The 19,919-nt window shown below is 37.0% G+C and overlaps 1 protein-coding gene across 2 annotated transcripts in view; it reads right to left on the bottom strand.

Annotated features, from left to right (window-relative positions):
* CC2D2A (coiled-coil and C2 domain containing 2A) overlaps positions 1–19,919 on the bottom strand; it is a 144,654-nt gene that overhangs the window by 104,772 nt on the left and 19,963 nt on the right. For both annotated transcript variants that reach the window (XM_007496714.3, XM_007496716.3), the window contains 5 exons: positions 18,167–18,255; positions 17,734–17,832; positions 10,071–10,172; positions 9,204–9,383; positions 1,951–2,113 (listed from right to left, as the gene is read on the bottom strand). In XM_007496714.3, the coding sequence (XP_007496776.2) occupies positions 1,951–2,113; positions 9,204–9,383; positions 10,071–10,172; positions 17,734–17,832; positions 18,167–18,255 (633 nt within the window). The remainder of the gene's footprint in view (positions 1–1,950; positions 2,114–9,203; positions 9,384–10,070; positions 10,173–17,733; positions 17,833–18,166; positions 18,256–19,919) is intronic.

Genomic DNA, 19,919 nt, shown 5'->3' with positions numbered 1-19,919 from the left:
GTTTTCTCTAAAAATTGCCTCTGTTCATGGGGGCTGAACAGTTCAGACAATAGGAACTCGACATCTTTGAAATCTGGATCAAAGATCCTGAATACCCAGGGATTTAAAAGGATTGTCCACAAATTGTGGGAAATGGCTCTTTATGGACTCCAGTTCCTGTGTGGAGGATTGTCTATGGGCTTTTTGAGTGTGTCACACCAGCATTAGTAGTCAGCTTAGTGACCTCCTTCAAAGGACAGATTTTCTCAGGGTCACTAGCAGGCTGGTTCTCATTTTCATTGCGACTTTCAGTTTTTTGAGGTGCATTCTCTTTTTGCCCATTGTCCTTGCCCATAACTAGATCTAGCCCTTTTTCCTTGATCAATTGTTCAAACAAAAACAAATAAACAAAATCATGCCTTCTAAGTTGGTATCAATGACCATAATCTTCTCTGCTTTAAGGGGTACTACAAATCTGAATACTTTCTTCACTTGGGTTAGAGTCTGCAACACAGCTATAAAGATTACATATACTTGTGTCAGGACTTGCCAGAGAACCAGTTTGTATTAGAATGGCAATTGTAAAACAGTCATTGTAATGTTGCCAACATAATCTATAGTGTCCACTACCATATGGGTTAGTTTGCTATATAGAATATGATATACCCAAAAGCAGGCAATGGCTGCCAAGACCACTACACCAAAAACCACTTGTTTGAATATTTTGAAGGATTGTGGGACTCGAGTCAAACTAGAGGTGTCAAATGAAATAGAAAGGTAAATCTGTGTGACAATATTACTTGTTGCAATGACTGATGTACTCTGGCTGATAACTAGAGAGAGCTGCTAGTGGTATGGGGACACACCTGAGGGTACCTACTTACAATGGGGATAGAAGTACTACAGAGATAGAGAGATAGAGAAATGCTAAGAGATGTTGCTACAGTGAATGCTGCCACAGGGATACTGTGCTAAAGGGGAATCTGAGGATGCTTGGTTGTAATGTAAATAGAAATGAGAGATACTGCTACAGATAGAGGGATGTTACCACAAGGGAATGCTCTAGATAAATACTGAGGAATGCTCTGGGGTTTGCCTACTGATCCCTATGTGAGACTAATGGATCAATCTATTTCCTAACCTCCTTCTCCCTTCACTCCCTCCCTTCTCCAACCTTCTCCCTCCCAATTTCTTCTTGAAGCCTTTGGCTTCCTCCCTCCCCCCTGAGTAAACTAAGATATTTATGAGAAAAAAACTTCTTTCTTTCTTTTCTCAGGTAAGGGGTTTATTGGGATAACAGGATGGGAAACTGAGGTAAGAGGGATAAGGATTTCCCTAATCTATAATGAGGCGAGGAGGGTGTGGGAAATCACAGCTGTGACTCAGAGACAGTTAGAGAGATGGATGGATATCAGTTAAAATCTTCTTTCTTCTTCACAAACCCACCAAGGTCTCTCAGTCTAATTTCCGAAGTCCCCCTCAAGGGTCCTTCAGCCTGGGACAGAAGCTACAAGGATCAGTTTAGCTTCTTCCCCCTCAGCCAGCCACCAAAAAAAGTCTCTCCTTCAACCTGGCTTTCCTCCAACTCTTGGTCAGTCAAATCTCAGAGAGAGCAGAGGTTTCTCCCTTGGTCATAGAGCCCAAAACCCAGCCAGCTCTATAAAGGTTCTTCACCCATGGACAGAAGCTAACAGGGATCAGTTCTCAACTTCTTCCCCTTCAGTCAGGCTCAACTGCCTCTCCTCCTGGGAACATTCCATTTGGAACCTTCTCCTTGATTTTGCAGATCAGGTCCCCAGCTTGTTTCTTGCATCTTGGCTTGTCCTACAAAACCTCTCCCTCTTCAAGTCTCTACCACAAAGCCAGGACTAAGTTGAGTGGTGCCCCTTTTCTATTATATTCAACCCATATTTTGCTTTCCAGAAAGTGCTTTTCAACAAGCAAAACAGACAAAATAGAAAAATCTAATACCTGTATGAGAACTGGGTGTGAAGAGAATTTCTCTTTCCTTTTGCTTTATTTTATGAATGCTTTCATATTCTGCAGCTCTGATTTCCAGAAAATCATCAATTGTCTGATCCAAGTCAAGCAAGAAGTCATCAGCATCTTTCTTATTAATAAGTTCCTCTTCATCCTACAATCAGATAAAATTTGCAAAAAAAAAGTCTGTTCAGATTGTATTTTGCTAGGTTTTCTTAGAAAAGGAATTCTTGTTATAAATTAATGTTTTAACATATATCATCCTGAACAAGTTCTTTTTCCATTTTGATTCTTTACAAGTTTAAGCCAAATTGTGCATCTGATTCTAAAGCCTTTTATAGTCATCATCATTATTATGAATAATAACTCATATATATTACATTGAAGTTTGAAAAGTGATTTCCTCAAAAAAATACATGCACAAAAATATTCAAGGCCGCACTCTTTGTGGTGACAAAAAATTGGAAAATAAGGGAGTATCAATTGGGGAATGGATGAACAAATTGTGGTATATGTTGGTGATGGAATACTATTGTTCTAAAAGGAATAATGAATTGTAGGAATTCCATGGGAACTGGAATGACCTCCAGGAAGTGATGCAGAGTGAGAGGAGCAGAACCAGGAGAACATTGTACACAGAGACCGATACACTTGCACAATTGAATATAATGGAGTTCTCTACTAGAACGCTATAGCGTTTTTTCTCATAAGTCCCTCAGAATTGTCCTGTATCATTGCATTGCTGCTAGTAGAGAACATTTGCTAGTAGAGGGAGATATGATTGGGGATGTAGACTCTAAGGGATCACCCTACTGCAAATATTAATAATATGTAAAACCCAATGGAATTGCTTGTTGGCTATGGGGGAGAGAGGAAGGAGAGGAGTGAAAGAATATGAATCATGTAACAATGGAAAATATTCTAAATTAAATAAATAAATTTAAAAATAAAATAAAATATCAAAAAAAGTGATTTCCTTAAAACAATCCTGAGAGGTATTATAGATATTATGTAGTATGTGTTATAGGTATTATATTTATTTTGCAGGTGAAGAAGCTAAGTTTTGGAAAGGTTAATGAACTCACTTAAGGAAACAATCAGGGCTGGTACTTGAATTCATGTATGTTATCTATTGTTAACTCCCTGATTTGGGTTGAGGGTAACTACGTGGTGCAATGGATAGAACACCAGACTTGAAATAAGGAAGGCTCATCTGGCCTCAGACCCTTACTAGCCATGTGTCCCTGGGCAAGTCATGTAACTGTCTCAGTTTCCTTATCTGTAAAATGAGCTGGAGAAGGAAATGGTAAATGACTTCAATATCTTGCCAGGAAAACCACAAATGGGGTCACAAAGAGTCAGAGGTTACCACACAATTAAACAACAACAAAACTTTATATTAAGACCCATGCCGTATTTCTGTAACTCTAGGTTTTATGTTTTGGCTTAAGTTCTGTGTTTTTCTCATCTTTGTTCACTGTTATTTTTGGAATGGTTTTAGGTCAGAAAGATCTTCAGAACCTGGATAAGGAATACTTAGAGCTTTTTAAGATAGAGCTAAGTGGGGGAAGCTTGGTTAATTTTAAAGTAGCCATAGTTAGAATGATGAAGGATAAATGTGCTCAAGAAAAGGAGGATACTGTGTCTTAGAAGGTAAATCTCTCATGGGTGCTTCAAGTAAAAGTATTAGTAACTGATAAGAAATCTTTGCTGAATCTCATGTCACTGCAAGGACCTCTCAACCTCTCAAACTAATCCACCAATCTTTTCCAAACTATTTTGAAAAATTATTATAGTAAGGATACAGAACTATGATGCATTTTTAGCTAGTATTTTTTAAAAAGAAGTAGGCTAACATTTTCTTGGCCATGAAAACATTTGAATTATTAACTTTTATGTAGGTTAAAAAAGAAGGATGGAGAAGCGATGCCAATTACCTGCATAGAGTTCCCAATTATGCCCTTAAAAACATGGTAATAGAAGAAATGGTATTGTAGGGAGCAATTAGGGTCTCAAGAGTATCATTATTCTAAAGGGGTTACCATCAGAACAATGTCACAATTGTTTTTTCAAAACTTTTAATTGGGGTCTGGTTATATGGTCAATGGATATTGGTCAGGCCCACTTTAGGTAAGTTAGGTCTGTATTGAAAAATACACACACCAAAGTGAAAATGTAGTAGATGTGGGACCCAGTGAGCCATGCTTTGAGAAGGAACTGTGCATTTTTCAAAACTTCTTAAGGAGCCTGGAATAATAAAATAGAAAAATCAAATCACTTGGCCTGCAAGGTTGTTCCAGTTATTATTGATTTTTGACCTAGTTTACTCTTATTATTCATGAACTCTTTGGTTTTCCTTCCTAGAGACTACAGTTACCCAAAGGGGGGAGAGAAAGAGAGACAGAGACAGAGACAGAGACAGAGACACAGAGACACACACACATACAGAGAGAGACAGAGAGAGATAGAGAGAGAGACAGAGAGAGACAGAGAGAGACAGAGGGAGAAACAGAGGGAGAGGGAAAGAGAAAGAAAAAGGGAGAGGAAGAAGGAGGAGGAGACCAAAAATTGGCATGATCAAAACCTACAAAGTCATGAATGTTGTGATAAGGACTCATTCACCCTAGAGTACAAGAATCATAAGAGGAAATACATAAAGATTGAAAGGGGTAGTTTTAGGACAAAGTAAAGGAAGTAAAAACATGTAATAGGCAATAAATCTTTTGATCCTAAGAGATGGTCGAGGGCAATATGACAAAAAGGTGTATATGGTATTATCTATGTTTATGGGTAAAGCTTCATAATGGAAAATTAAGGGAAATGAGAGGTTTAGGGGACACGGAGGGAGGAGTGCATTATAATCTTCTGAGGTTTGCTCATGGAAGATAATCATATATTCTGAAAAAAAAATTCCTTAATCCCACTGTAATTTCCTTAATGTGGTTTCAGGATAATCTAGTAGAGAAATTAAACATTTTTTTTTGTTTTTATGCTTAAACCATAGTAATAAAAACTGATGGGAACAAATCAGAAGGAAAAAATGATTATTATAATGTCTACTAGTAATTAACATCCTAGAACCTTACTATAATTTGTTTGCTATAGAGGGGAATTCAGGGTAAGTCTTAGGCTCTATACATGGTGGGATTATTCAATTATTGCAGTTCCAAGAAGACCTCATTATATAAAGATAGTTCCTCAGGGTGGCAGAGTCCCCAAAGACAGCATTTTAGTTCAGCTCTGAATTACTGTTCTTAAAATTTGAAAGTAAGGAGTTGAGTAATTATCTTCAAGTAAAATAGTGATTTTAAATATGATTTTTCTGATATGTAACTAATATTAAAATGTTCAGGGTACAGGAAATTGGGATTACTCTCAGATGCTGACTAAAATATGCTTTTGATTTGTAAGAAAAATGAAAAATTTAAATATTGGCATTTAAAATCAATATACTAGCATTCAGAAGGTTTTCATTCATTTACATTGGGAAAAAGTTGACTTTGTTGATATCATAGACTTCCCTTTCCTTATAGATTACATGAATCTAAGCCAATTTGATTGTAAACTAAATGTCAATAAAGCACTATGCCTATTAGAAAGTCCCTTGCTCATCAATTGGGGATTGGCTGAACAAGTTGTGGCATATGGTTGTAACAGAATATACTATTGCACCATAAGAAACAATGAATGGGATGATTTCAGAAAAAGTCAGAAAGACTTGTATGAACTGATGCAAAGTGAAGTGAGTGGAACCAAGAGAACAACATATACAGTAATGGAAGTATTGTACAATGATCAACTATGAACTATTATCAACAATACAACAACCCAAGACAACCTCAAAGGTTGTGAAAAGTGCTAGCCACAGCCATAAAAGAATCTTTAAATGCAGATTGAACCATGCCATTTCTTTCTTAATTTCCTTCATGAGTTTTTTCTAATATGTACAAAACATGTCTTCTTTCACAACTTGAGGAATAGGGAAATTTTTATTGCATTACAATGCTGGAATAACCTATATCAGATTGCTTACCATGTGGGGAGGGAAGAGAGAAGGGGAGAGAGAGAGAGAGTTTGGATTGCAAAAGATCAGAAAGCCAATTATTAAAATATTTCTGCATATAATTGAAAAATAATGAAAGGAATCAGTTGATTAAAAGTTAGAAAGAAAATGAAATTCTTGCCTGGTTATTCACAGTGTATTCATAACTTTGTGGATCTTATATCTATGACTAGGGTCCTGCATTCATATCCACAGATCACAGGTATTTCTTTCATAATTGGGCATCCTTTTACTCTATTTACATGTCTGTGAGCTTTTATTCTGTCTATTTTAGTTTCAGTGTCTGATGGAATTGGGATATACGTATGTGTGTATTTTTGAGAGTAGTTGCCACCATTTAACATGATACATTTCAGTTTTCAAAACTCCTTAACTTCAACGTTTTAATTTATTTTAAAGAATTCATTATCTGTTTTTTTTAAAAATAATATCAGCTAGAGAATTTATATTTTTCCCTTTAAAAGGAAGGATATATGTAGGATATTGCTTATTTTATAATTTCTCTATTATCTATAGTCTTGAGTCCTTCTAATAAACTTTCATGTTTAGTCTGTGCTTTACTCTAAAGTTCCTATGACTATTTTTTGCCCCAAATATTCAAAAAGTATGTTTAAGACAGGTAGTGGTTTGGTCATGTGAAGAAGATACATAGCTCAGCATGTGTCTGTCAGAAATATTGGAGAAAGGTTTCATACTACATCAGGGGGTTGAATTAGATGACTGTTATGGTTCTGCCCAATGATGAGGCTTAATGAATTATAGTATATCTCATCGAGAGGCTTTTGGACTTCCCAAAATTATAGACTTGAATTTACACTATAGGCATGAGAGAAGAGTCCGTGTCTCTTCATTTCATCACATTGGCTTTGGTTTTTGGAAGTCTAAATTCATTAACACACAAGCTGTGACAATTCCAATGGTAGAAGCATCTCAAGAGACTGGGTAGACTCAGAGACATTCTTCACCTAAAGGTTGACCACTAGGCGAATGAATACTTCTGGCAACAATAACTTAAGCTTTGCTAAGACATAGAAAGTTTGTGACTTGCATCAGTAGAAGGAATACCCAAACCAGAGTAATTGCCATCCTTGAAACAAAAATAACTTGAAAAATGAGGCCAGATAGTGTTTAGACATTCTAAAATTGGTCTAGACCTTTCTTGAAATTGAAGATTTGAGTTATGAGTCTGGTCTAAAAAAAGAATTCTTAAGTAGTGCAAATAGCACACAAAGTCAATGTAGTTTTACAATTTAATAGCTTTTTCTTTTTTTTAAACCTTTATTTTCCATCTTAGTAATAACTCTGAGACAGAAGAGTAGTAAGGGCTAGGCAACTGAAGTTAAGTGACTTGCCCAGGATCACCCAGCTAGGAAGTGTCTGAGGTCAGATTTGAATCCAGGTACTTCAGACTCCAGGTCTGGAGCTCTATTATTCCCTGTGCTATCTAGCTGCCTCAATAGCTCAAAACTTTTAAAATGCCCTGAATATTGTACCTCCTAGTAGGAAAGAAACTCTTTGAAGGCAGAGGGTATCTCACTTTTGCCTTTGTACTTGTCAAGATGCTTTGTACTCTAGCTAATATATGGTTAACGAGCATCTGTGAATTGAATTGAATTTGTGAAGGGAACCCAAGGTAAAAGTGACCAGATCTCAGTAAAAAAGAATCCAACTATGTCCTGGAGACACTTTTCCCCCTACATCAAGATCTTTTGCTGCTTCTAGATAAAAAATTCTTCTAAATTTGCAGATGGCATTTTTTTAGAAGGTGTAGGCAGATTTTGCTTAGTGTCAGTGTGGTGTAACAGAAAGAACATTGGATTCAGAACCAGAAGATCTGAGTTCAAATACTGCTTCTGATGGAGTAGCTATGTGATCCTGGGCAAATCACTCAACCACTAGGAAATTGTTTTTCTCATCTGTAAAATGGAGATAATAATACATGCCCTCCCTACCTTGTAGAGTTGCTCTTAGAAAAGTATTTTGAAAACTCTGAAGAATTATGTAAACGAGAATTATCATGACTTGAGGGTCAGTGGAATAGTAGCCATTAATAATGGATCATTCTAAGAATTAATGTATATTCATTTGCATGTTTGTCTCAATCTGTGATTTTATTGGTGTGGGGAGCCCCCACAGTTCTGGAACTCCCTCCACCAAGCCAGTGTTCCTTAGTCCATTAGTACATTTCCTAGTGCTCTGAGAAGTTAGGGACTTGTCAATAATTGGATCACCATGTTGAAACACAGGCAGCACCTAGACCTGGTTCTTCATGGCTCTACTGCTGCTCTGCTGGTCAAAAGATGTTGTTTTTCCTGTATTTTTACAGACTGTTTATAACCAGAGGGTTCAGGGATTTTCCTTATTATCATATTTAAGCATAAAAATCCATTGGACTGAAAGCAAAACACAAAGGCCATTTTCTTGACTTTAAAGGCTGAAATACCAAATGATAATCACTGAACTGAATTTTAATTCAGGGGTAATGCAAAAAAGCCTTCAAAAATAGATTCCTAAATGATTAAAAAAAGGTTGGATCTATTTAGTATTTTTATTAATGTATATAATAACTTTATAAAATTAAAGAACTATAAAAAGTCAGCTATTATTAATATTTTAACCATTAATCTCTGTCAAAGTATCAACTCTAAGACAGAAGAGGAAGGGGTAGGCAACTGGGATTAAGAGACTTGCCCAGGGTCACCCAACTAGGAAGTGTCTGAGGTCATATTTGAATCCAGGACCTCCTGAATCCAGGCGTTGCTCTCTGTCCACTCTGCCACTTAGCTGCACTGCTAACATATATTTTTTAAACCCTTACGTTATGTCTTAGAATTGGAACTATCAATTTTAAAGCAGAAGGGCAGTAAGGGCTAGGCAACTGGAGTTTAGTGACTTGTCCAGGATCACAAAGCTGGGAAGTACCTGAATCTAGATTTGAACCCAGATCCTCCCAACTCCAGGACAGGTACTCTATTCCCTCTGCCACCTAGCTGCCCCTGTCAGCTATTATTATTAATATCAAATGAATAAAGTATAATTTTTGTGTGCTGACCTTCATATACAGGAATAGTCTACCATTAAGAAATAAACAAGTTACTCTCCCAGCAGTGAGTAGATATTTGTTCTATATCATACGTTCACTCTTTTGCTTAGGATACTATCATTATTGTGATTTTTGTACCATTTTTTCCACTTGTTCTTCAGTAGCAGGTTTCTCTTCCTCTTCTTCCTCCCCTTCTTCCACCTCTTGATTGGATTCCTCTCTTTTTTGGTCTTTTGTTTCATCATTTTCTGGTTCAGGATCGAAATTGAAAGTAAAGAAGTTATAGGCTTCTTCGGTCGATGGGAATCCAGGGAGAACCTACACAAGGAGACAGAGTGTTTTTAGATGATTTAAATTTAAATAACTTCTGTACAAGCAACTAACTCAAAGCAATCTTTATGTGACCAGTAGCAATAACATTCCAGTCACTGCAAGGCTGGTATCTCAAAAAGTTAGTGGACTATAGACAATGAACTTTAATGAATGGAATTTATTGCCTCAGGGTGTTCTTTTATAGGTCAAGTTTTGATTAGTTCGCTTTTCATGAACCATAAAAAAGCTTTTTCTAAACCATACAAATATTTTATTTGTAGCCACGAGACCTGATTAGTTTAGCAGTGGTTTTCAAAATGCCAAGGACTACTATTTCATAGGTAAATGTTAGAGCAGTTCTATTTAATTAATAGTAAGGTATAGTTTGTTGCACATTCAATTTTATAAAGGCCAATTCCATTCTTTTTTTTTTTTTGGTCCTTTCTGGTTTATAGTATATGTAGTCAAGATAATAACTTTTTATTAACCTTTAGGAATCTAACATACCTATACAGGCAGCCTATTCTTCCATAAAGTATTCCTTTCCCACCCGGAGCCTTATATGAGAAAGAGAATAATCTGGATGGATGAACAGGATGTGTAACTTGAAAACTGAATAATTTCATTTTCCTCCTATGCTCTCTCTCCTAAAGAAAAAAAAAAACCATTAAAGGAAAACACACCAATTCTGACCTGTGGTTTGAATTTGAGTTTCCTCACTGAATCTTGAAATCTGACTCTTGTAGATTTCTGGGATTCTTCTTCTTGTGGTTCCTTTAGTACATCTTTGCCCGTCTGCATTTAAAAAAAAATTAAAAACAATTTTAAATAAAACCTTTGAGTGAGTATCTGTCTACCAAATCCTTTTCCAGTATCTCATATGGAACAAGAGCCTTCTTAAAGGCTCTGCCAGCTAAGCCCTGTCTGATCCTGCAAATCTGTGGGGGAAAAAAATCAAGTGTCAACTTGTTGATGAATTGTGTGTCTCATCAGAGTACCAGCCTAGCTAAATTGTAAACGCCTCATCACTTTAACTCTGTCCTCTGAAATGATGAATCATTTTGGCTACTTCATCTCAGGAAGATTAGTTAGTAAGGCAACTCAGGTGCTGGGGATTGAGGCTACGATCTACAAGAGTGGGTGAAATTTCTATATAGATGAAATAAAAGGGTCAGTGAAATAACCACCTAGCAGAAATAAAAAAGTGAATGATGTTCCCATATAGCTTCTTGCAGTTCCGAAAGAAACTTTAAACAGGGAATGTTGAAAAGGAACTAGAAAAGATGGAAATTAACTCTAGAAAAGGCTAGCTCTGACTATTGATTATTGTAATTCCTAAGGAATAGATGCAATTATAAAAGCAAAAATGTAAATGAAGGTAAAGTGATCAGATATGACCTTTTTTTAGTTCTGATGCTCTGTGACTTCTGTGGTATTTGAAACTGTTTTCTTACTTCTCTCCCTGGATAATTTCTCTTCCCTAAATTTTTGTGCTATTGGTCTTTCTTGGTTCTTCATCTATCTCTTGGACAATCGGTCTCTTTTGCTGGTTCTTTATACCTACTAATCATGGGCACACACCCAACAGATCAGTCCTGGGCTTTACTCTCACTCTTTATTATCTCACTCAGACCTAATATACTGCCATAGTTTCAACTATCATGTCTATGAAGGTGATCTCCAGAACTAGATATCTCTCTAGTGTCTCTACTGAGCTATAGGTTCATTTGCCACAGTCTTTAAACCTCTTAAACTGGACATCTCATACTGGACATATCCAAAACAATTCTCATAATTTCCCACCTCCCCAGGCCTTCTCTTCTGAAGTTTCCTACTGTAATAGTTACCTAGCTTAAAAATCTTAGTCCCTTCTTGACTCCTAACTTTCAGGGGTACCACATATCCAATCTGTTTTTAAACTTTATCATTTCTACTGTCACAATCTCTCTCTCATACACACATACAAATCACGTGTTTGTATGTATACACACATGTACATACATGCACATCCACATTTACTTTTCTTTCATGCACACATATTAACATACATACATGGAATATATATACCCACACATACCCACATTTCTCTGTCTCCATCTCTTTCTCCCAAAGTGATTTTTTTCAATAAGTCTGACCATGCTCTCTAATTTTCTACTCCCTAAACTCTGGTGACTCTATGTTACATTCAGGACCAGATGCCAAGTCTTCTGTTGGGCATTTAAAGATTTTTCCAAGTTAATCCCTTCTTATCTTTCCAGTCTTTTTCCATTCTTACTCCCTCTAAAATTTCTAAGCTACACTTACCTACTTATTTTTCTTCATCATGGTACTCCACCCTTATTTGCTGTTTTCCATCCCTTGAACGCTCTCTTTATTTGTCTCTGTCCTTTAATTTCCCTGAATTTTGTTCAAGTCTTAGCTCAAACTCCCACCTTCTGCACAAAGGTCTTTCCTAGTCTTTGGCTGTCCCCTACCCCTCTGCAGGTCCAATGCTAGTGCCTTCCCCTCTAAGAACCTCACATCTACTCTGGATAGAATATCTTCTCTTTGATTATTGAACCCCCTTTTAGAAGGTGAGCTCCCAAAGGGCAGGGATTAGGTTTTTCTCCCTTTCTTTGTACCTCCAGTTCTTAGTACAGTGTTCTAGCATATAGTAAATGTTTAATCGATTTTATTTTTTAAACCCTTATCTTCTGTTAGCTCCAAGGCAGAAGAGTGGTAAGGGCTAGGCAATGGGGGTCAAGTGACTTGCCCAGGGTCACACAGCTAGGAAGTGTCTGAGGCCAGATTTGAACCTAGGACCTCCCCTCTCTAGGCCTGGTTCTCAATCCACTGAGCTACCCAACTGCCCCCTTAATCAATGTTTTTGATTGACTGATTGAATATTTTTCAAGTCACTACTCACTCATTAGCTGAGCATATATCTAAATCTATCCATCCAGCTAATGTGCTCAGAAGACTCTGACAGTGAAACCTTGAAAGGGAATATAAATCAGACATGGTTGAATGGAAAGAGCTTTGGGTTTGGAGAGAAAGGATTTGAATTTTGCCTTTGTTGCTATCTGTGTGAAACTGTGTAGGCAAATCTATTCTCTCTGGACTTCTGCCTCTTTCTCTGGGTAGATAGACTGAAGGATATGTAGAGTACCTTCCGATTCTAAGCCCTACAAATCCTACCAACTAATTTAATATTAATTGATAACAATTGATGTAAATAACATAAAATAACATCCATTAAGTGCCAGACAAAGGGTACAAAGACAAGAATGAAGTAATTTCTTCTTTCAAGGAGGTGATATTTTCTCAGGGCAGACCTTATTTACATATTGTAAAAAAGAGAATAAGCAAATGTTTTAGGGAGAAAGGGAAGGCAAGCAGCTGAGATAAGAAAAGGCTTCATGTAGAAGGTGCTGCTTAAAGGAGCTACCTGAGCCTTTTAGGAGGTATGCGATTCTTCAAGGTACAAGTGAGGAGGGAGTATATTCTAGGTATGAGGGCCAGCCAGTAAAAAGTCACAGAGATGGAATATGGAGCATCATGTATAAGGAACAACAAGAGGTTTATTTTGGTTAAACCAAGAAAGCTGTTTTGATGAAGATTGCCTTATAAATATTGCTTGAGCTCAGCAGGAGTGCAGTAGTAAGCTCAAGGAAGATCAGATCAGTAGTCTGGTGACTATTGGCTAGCAATAATGACAACAACAATAATTGGCACTTTAAGATTTGCAAAGTATTTCATATTCATTATCTTGTTTAAACTTTGCTACTTTTTTGAAAGTAGATTAATAATGATAAAGCTGGAAAAATGGGCTGGGATCTGGATGGTCTTTAAAAACCATGTACAATGTTTAAAGAATCTTCCTTTTCTCTTTGTATCTCCAGAGATTTGTCCATATTGAGGGCTTAATAAATGCTTTCCTCATTCATTTCTCTTAGATCTAATAGGGATTGTTTAGTACTTTATTGAATATTCTATTATAAGGCTTCTAGGTGGCACCTTACTGCATACAGAGCTGGGACTGGAGTCTGGAAGACTTGAGTTCCTTAAGACACTCACTAATTGTGTAACTCTGGGCAATTCATTTCACCTTTTTCTGCCTCAGTTTCCTCAACTGAAAAATGGGAATCATTAATGGCACTCACTATTTATAAATATTTATAAATAAATGTTTGTAAAGTGCTTAGTCCAGTGCCTAGAGAATAGTAGGTGTTTAATAAATTGCTTATTCTCTTTCAAGGGGGACTGTTGTATTCAGACATATATTTAGGAAAGCTCACTCCATATAGTTTGGTTATCTCTTCTTGCTCACAAAAGAAGTGGATCTAAATAGCCTACTCAATCAAATATAACAATAGTGGCTAACATTTGCAGTTTGAAGTGTTGCAGAGAGGCAGCATAGAGAACCAGCCTTAAAACCAGAGGGATCCTGTCTCTGCCATGTATCAGCTATACGATTCTGCTGCATGTCACTAAATTCTTCAGTGCTCTGTATAACAATCACAGACTATACATTGCAGAAAAGGTGCCAACCTGCAGTGGCAGAGGGAGTTTCCTCATCTAGGTGTTCCCTATATGAACAAAATCTCAAGTCCAGCTCCTATCCATTAAGGTTTGCAAAATGATTTATATCCAAAATCTCATTTGCTTTTCATAACAGCCCAGTAAAGGTGCTGCCAAATACAGTATCAACATCTTATGATTTAAAATGGGATTCAACTTGCAGGTTTTTGAATAGTTTCTAAAGACCTAAATGGCCCCCTGGAACCTGACTCTCCTGTTCAGTCCCCTGTTATTCAGGGCTACACAAGGATTCCCCTGGCACAAGCAGCAGCAGCAGCAGCAGCAAGACACTTTAATGCTCCTCAGGCTCATTATTTCTGCTTGAGAGAAAGCACTCTGCTCCCCCACTACAGAATTAACAACATAAACATAATCTTATGATTGGATTTAAGATATTAACATCAGCAATCATGCATCAAATATTAATCTAACTGGACACAATACAATAATCATGCTTCAGAGATAATCATAGATCATTTGATTGCACAATAATTGCATATTTTCGCTATCATTTCAGAATAGCATACCATTTGGTTAAAAGTATGCTTAACACACCAGCTCCCCCCTCCCAAGTTCTCTTTTGTTCATGGAGCAGTCCCTCCATAGCTATTAGCTACCTCGGCCCCTTAACTGGGTCACCCATTAGCCAGATAGTTCATTTTCTACTCAGATTGAGGCAATGTGTTTTTAGTCATGATTGTAGCTCTCCTGTGATACTTGTATCATCTCTGAAGGTACTCCCTTTGAAGGATGCAGAGTGTGCCTTACTGGCCAACTTAATGAGTTATTGGGGCTCCAGATCCTCCTCATCTGGTGCTCCAGACTCTGGTCATGTAGATTGATTTTTCCATTCTATAATGCTGCTTCTAGATTCATTCTTCCTAATGCCGTGCAGGTCTAATGATGTCATTGCATTACTCACAAATCTTCAATGCTCTCTCCCATTGCCTTGAGACTCATATTCTTGCTATTTAAATTCTTTTACAACCTGGCTCCAACCTATATTTCCAGCCTTATTTCTGATCAGTCTCTTTTCTATGTTCTAGCCAAATCCAACATGTCTCAAGTCTTTATTTACACAGTTGATAGAATGCCAGACCCTGAAATCAGGAAGACTCATCTTCCTGGGTTCAAATCCACTCTCAGAAACTTGTTAACTGTGTGATCCTGGGCAATTCACTGAACTCTATTTGACTCAGTTTCTTCATCTGTAAAATGAGCTGAAGAAGGAAACGGCAAATTACTTCAATATCTTTGCCAAGAAAAACCCAAATCAGGTCACAGGGAGCTGAATATGTCTGAAATGATAACAACAACAACTATCCCTGAAACACCTATGCCCAAGAGCTTAGCCAATTGAAATCCTACTCATCCTTCAGGGTCTAGCTTCAATCAGACGTTTTCTTTGAAGTTTTCAACACAGTTAGCAGTGCTCTTTCTCTTTTAATTACTACCATAGCATTCTATCCATTTTCCTCTTGCCCATTTGGTATTATCTAATTTGTATTCAAATAAAAAAACAAATAAATTAATTAATTAATTAATTAAAATATATTAATTATTCTGGTGTCTCCCTGTGTTTCTGGAAGATGTACCCTGAGGGAGAGAAAGACTTTGCAAGTAGGAAGTAACAAAGGCATGGGTTTGCAAAGGAGGGTCTGGTCACATGCACAGTTCCAGAGCAGTTCCAGAATCTGGGGAAGGGATAAAACTGAGCACCAAAGACCATTGAGGATCTGTTTTTCCTGTTCAGCCTGGAGAGTGGAGAGATCATTTCCTGTTGGCTGTTTGTCTATGCCTAAAGGAGGTTCCTGTGTTTCCAGCTATGAAGAGACTCCTGAGATCCTGTCCATCCTTGTCTCCAGTTGCCATCTCCCAGAGACTTGTAAACTCCTGGTTCCTGAGAGATTTTCTGACTGAATGTATGTGTGAGAGCCAGAACCCAGATAAAACCCTGTCTTTGAAGAAGAGGCTTGTAGCCAGCTTGGCTTCAGCCCAAGAGGCTGAGTTCATCAAGAATTCAAACCCTCTTTCTACTCTGATGAACTTTTACTATGTCTACAATTTAGTTTGAGGGCCAGTAGGTTAGGGTTCATTATATAGAGGGGGTTTTAATTAGAGAGAGCAGATTTAAGCAGCTTGAAGACCTGAAGATGGTTCCATGAGGAATTCATAGAAGTTGGGTGGAGAACATAGATTTTTAGATAGAGGGACTCCTTTTTCCCTGGTCCTCCATCATTTCATTTTACTTTGACTATTAATAAATGATGTTACTATTTTTTAAAAGAGAGTCAGATAGAGTTTTGGCCTAAGAGTTTATTCTCAAGCCTACCCAGGCCTGTAGAGTGAGTTCCTCTGAGTATCTATAAAGAACAACTATACAAACTCTTTTAGTCATCTTACCTATTTCATCTTCCACCAATGAAATATTCTCAGGGCATATGTGTCACTGTGTCTTACCTATTTTTATTTCTTCTCACCCCTTATAAAGTGTTCTTTGATGATAGGCACTTAATAAAGAGTCCTTGAATTAATTTAAATGGAATAGAGTAAAAATGGGGGACATTCACTTTATTGACCTTCGTAGGGTTGCATTTTAATGGTTTCTGTGATTTAATGCAAAATATCTATCTTATCTTTTTTTTTTAAACCCTTACCTTCTGTCTTGGAGCCAATACTTCTGTCTTGGAGCCAATACTGTGTGTATTGTGTACTGTGTGTATAGTGGTAAGGACTAGGCAATGGGAGTTAAGTGACTTGCCCAGGGTCACACAGCTGGGAAGTGTCTGAGGTCATTTGAACCCAGGACCTCCCATCTCTGGCCCTGACTCTCAATCCACTGAGCCACCCAGCTGCCCCCTCTATCTTATCTTATCTTTGACCTTGTACATTATTTGCTTTTCCCAATTCCTGATTCCATGCCTTTGTACACAGGGTTGTCCTTGCCAGAAATCTCCTTCTTCACTTCTGACTCTGACTCACCTCCCTGGCTCTCTTCAAGTGCTACTTCTTCAAGAGAACTTTTCTGATTCTGGAAATTGTTAGTGTCTGTGTCACAAAATCATCTTATATTTATTTTGCATGTATCCCACATTAAGTTATCTGTGAAAATACTTTGTTTGTCCAATAAGATATAGGCTCTTTGAGGGACCACACTCTCTTTATATATTTCTGTCCTTAGAACTTAGCCCAGTGTCAAGCACATTGTTATTGTTAAGTCATGTCATTTGGGGTTTTCTTGGTGAAGCGACTGGAGTGGTTTAACTGTTTCCTCTTCCAGCTCATTGAATAAATGAGGAAACTGAGGGAAGCAGGGTTAAATGACTCGCCTATGATCACAGAGCTAGCAAGTAACTGGGATCAGATGTGAACTCAAGATGAGTCTTTCTGATTTCAAACTGAGTGTTCTCTCTATTGTGCCACCTACTTCCCTAGTCGAGTACATAGTAGTTACTTAATAAATGCTTTTTGATTGATATCTCTTTCTGGGCATCAATATCTGCATCTCAAAAATGAAGGAATTAGCCTATACAATTTTAAGTCTTCTTCCTATTTTAAATCTTCTAGTGTTTCAATAGAATTTAAAAATGTACATAATTTAAAAAAGAAACCATGCTTTGTTATCTTTCTGTTGGAACATATTTAGATTTATCTGATTGGAGAACTCTGAAATTGAATTTTAAAAGTATTAGACATCTCTTTATATCATAGTTAAAGGAACTTTTAGTGAGATGCTAATGTATTTCTTTGTCTACTGATGATAACAGAAGATTTTAACTTCAACCACCTTTCTTACCTCTTCACCAAATCCAGTAACTTCTTCTTCTTTGAGACTTACAAAGCGCCTGGGTCTTGGACTAGGGATTTCCTGCTGCAAAGCACTTTCTGCTTTGGACTAAAAAAGTCAAATAGGAAATCATTATCTGTGTCATGTCAATAATACAGAAAGAGCATCTGTCAATCAGGTCTTACTTAATATTAATCAGTGAAAAATAGCCAGAGTTTTCACTTTTAAGAGGTAAATGAGAATCAAATTAATTGTTTAGAAAATTAGATAAAATTCTTCTTGTGGGTAATAATCATCCACACCAACCTAAAATACCACATTAACATTTGCAACACAAAAGATAAATCCAATATATTCAAATGAATGCAGCATTAAGCAAATGAGCTAGATAAGAGCTATGGAATTGCAATCAGCATTGAGCAAATTATTAATGTAGCCTTACCCTTGCAGCTTTTAATTTTTCCCTCATTCTTTCCCTCATGGAAAATTCTGCAAAGCCTGTTCTTGAAGTGGAAGGAACTGGAGGTAAATCTATAACAAAAATGTGAGAATAGCTTGTAGAAACTTGAATTTTGTGGTAGTTGCATCAACAAAGCAGTTAATAAGTGCCTACTATGTGCCAATCACTGTTCTGGGGCTACAAAAAATATAGTGATCTCAAATTAGTAGTTAAAATGGAAAATCATTTTTCAAACAATAATAATTGAAATTTATATTGAGCACTTCAGTTTGAAAAGTAATTTCATGTATGCTATTCCTTGACTTTCACAACAATCCAGTGAAGAAGGCAGGAAAATTATCATGGTTCCCATTTTACAAATTATCATTATGAAAAGAGCTAGAATTTATAAAGTACTTTAAGATTTGTAAAGCTTTTGTGTCAACTGACCTTCTAGGCAAGGAATGCATGAATGATTTAATAAGCTTTTTATTAAGTGTATACTATATATCAGACATTGGACTAAGTGTTGGGCATAGGAATGCAAAAGCCAGACAGTCTCTAGCCCCCAAAGAACTTACAGTATAATAGAGGGAGAAAACAGATATAGAGGAGTGGTGGCCATGGATGGATGGCTTGATCTGGAAAGCCATAGGGGTGATAAATAGAACAATAGAGCAGTCTGATGACAAAGCTTTTCCAGAATCAATGATGGGGAATTTGATTGTACCATAGAAAGGTTAGGTGGAAGAATAAGAACTCTCAGGAAGAATCATGATCCCCAGGAGGAAATTTGGAGCTGAGTGACGTAGCTCTCCCTGGAAACTGAGATTCAGAGAGGTTTCCTGAAGCGACAGGGTCACGTATTTAATATAGATCTTTTGACTACGACTCAAGTACCCTTTCTACTATTATATCTTCCTTAGTGTGATCCATCTCCTTTATTTAGAAAAAAGCCTGAAGCTTGGAAGAGTAGAAATGATTTTGCCCAAGGTTGCACCAGTAGTAAGAAGCAGAGAAATGATATGAACCCAGATCTTTGACTAGAAAGGCCCAATATTCTTTTCAGGATATGATTATCCTTCCATGTGATTGATATAGCCTTCTTAGCTCCAGAGAGAAGACCTGGAAGCAGTTCCTGGAAATCGCAGAGGTAATTTTTAGGCTCAACGTAAGCAACATTTTTGTAACAATTAGAGCTCTCCAAAAATGAAATGATTTGTCGTAGTGGTGGTAGTAGTGGTGATGATAGTGGTGATTTCTTTTTTTAACCCATGATCTTCAAATGTAGATTGAATGATTAATAGAGGCTTTTGTTCAGGTATAGGTTAAAATAAGTGATTTATAATCCCTCTTCCAACTGTAGTATGCTATGATTCTATGTAATTTAAACCTTCCTATAAATGGAAGAGTACATGTGTTGGTAAATAGAAAGCTGCCCTCAGAGTCAGGGAGACTCTAACACATAGTAGCTGTGTGACTCATAGCAAATCATTTAGTCTCTTAATCATTCATTCAATTAGCAAACATTTATTAAGCTCTTACTATGTGTTAAGTACTGTTTTAGCAATGGGAATACCAGGAAAACAAACTGGTCCCTATTTTAAAGGAGCTTATTTTCTACTTCTGTGTCCCAAGCAAATCTCTAGATGACATTGAGAAGATTAAATGGCACAGTTGTTTCTGAATTGAACTATTAAATGTCTTGGAGTATGCAGTCTTTTTTCCTCCCAGAAGTGATCTGTGAAGTCTTGAT

The sequence above is a fragment of the Monodelphis domestica genome, chromosome 6 (genome assembly GCF_027887165.1).
Source record: "Monodelphis domestica isolate mMonDom1 chromosome 6, mMonDom1.pri, whole genome shotgun sequence".
NCBI lineage: Eukaryota > Metazoa > Chordata > Mammalia > Didelphimorphia > Didelphidae > Monodelphis > Monodelphis domestica.
The sequence above is the reverse complement of the archived record's forward strand: the minus strand, read 5'-3'. Positions and strand labels throughout refer to the sequence as shown.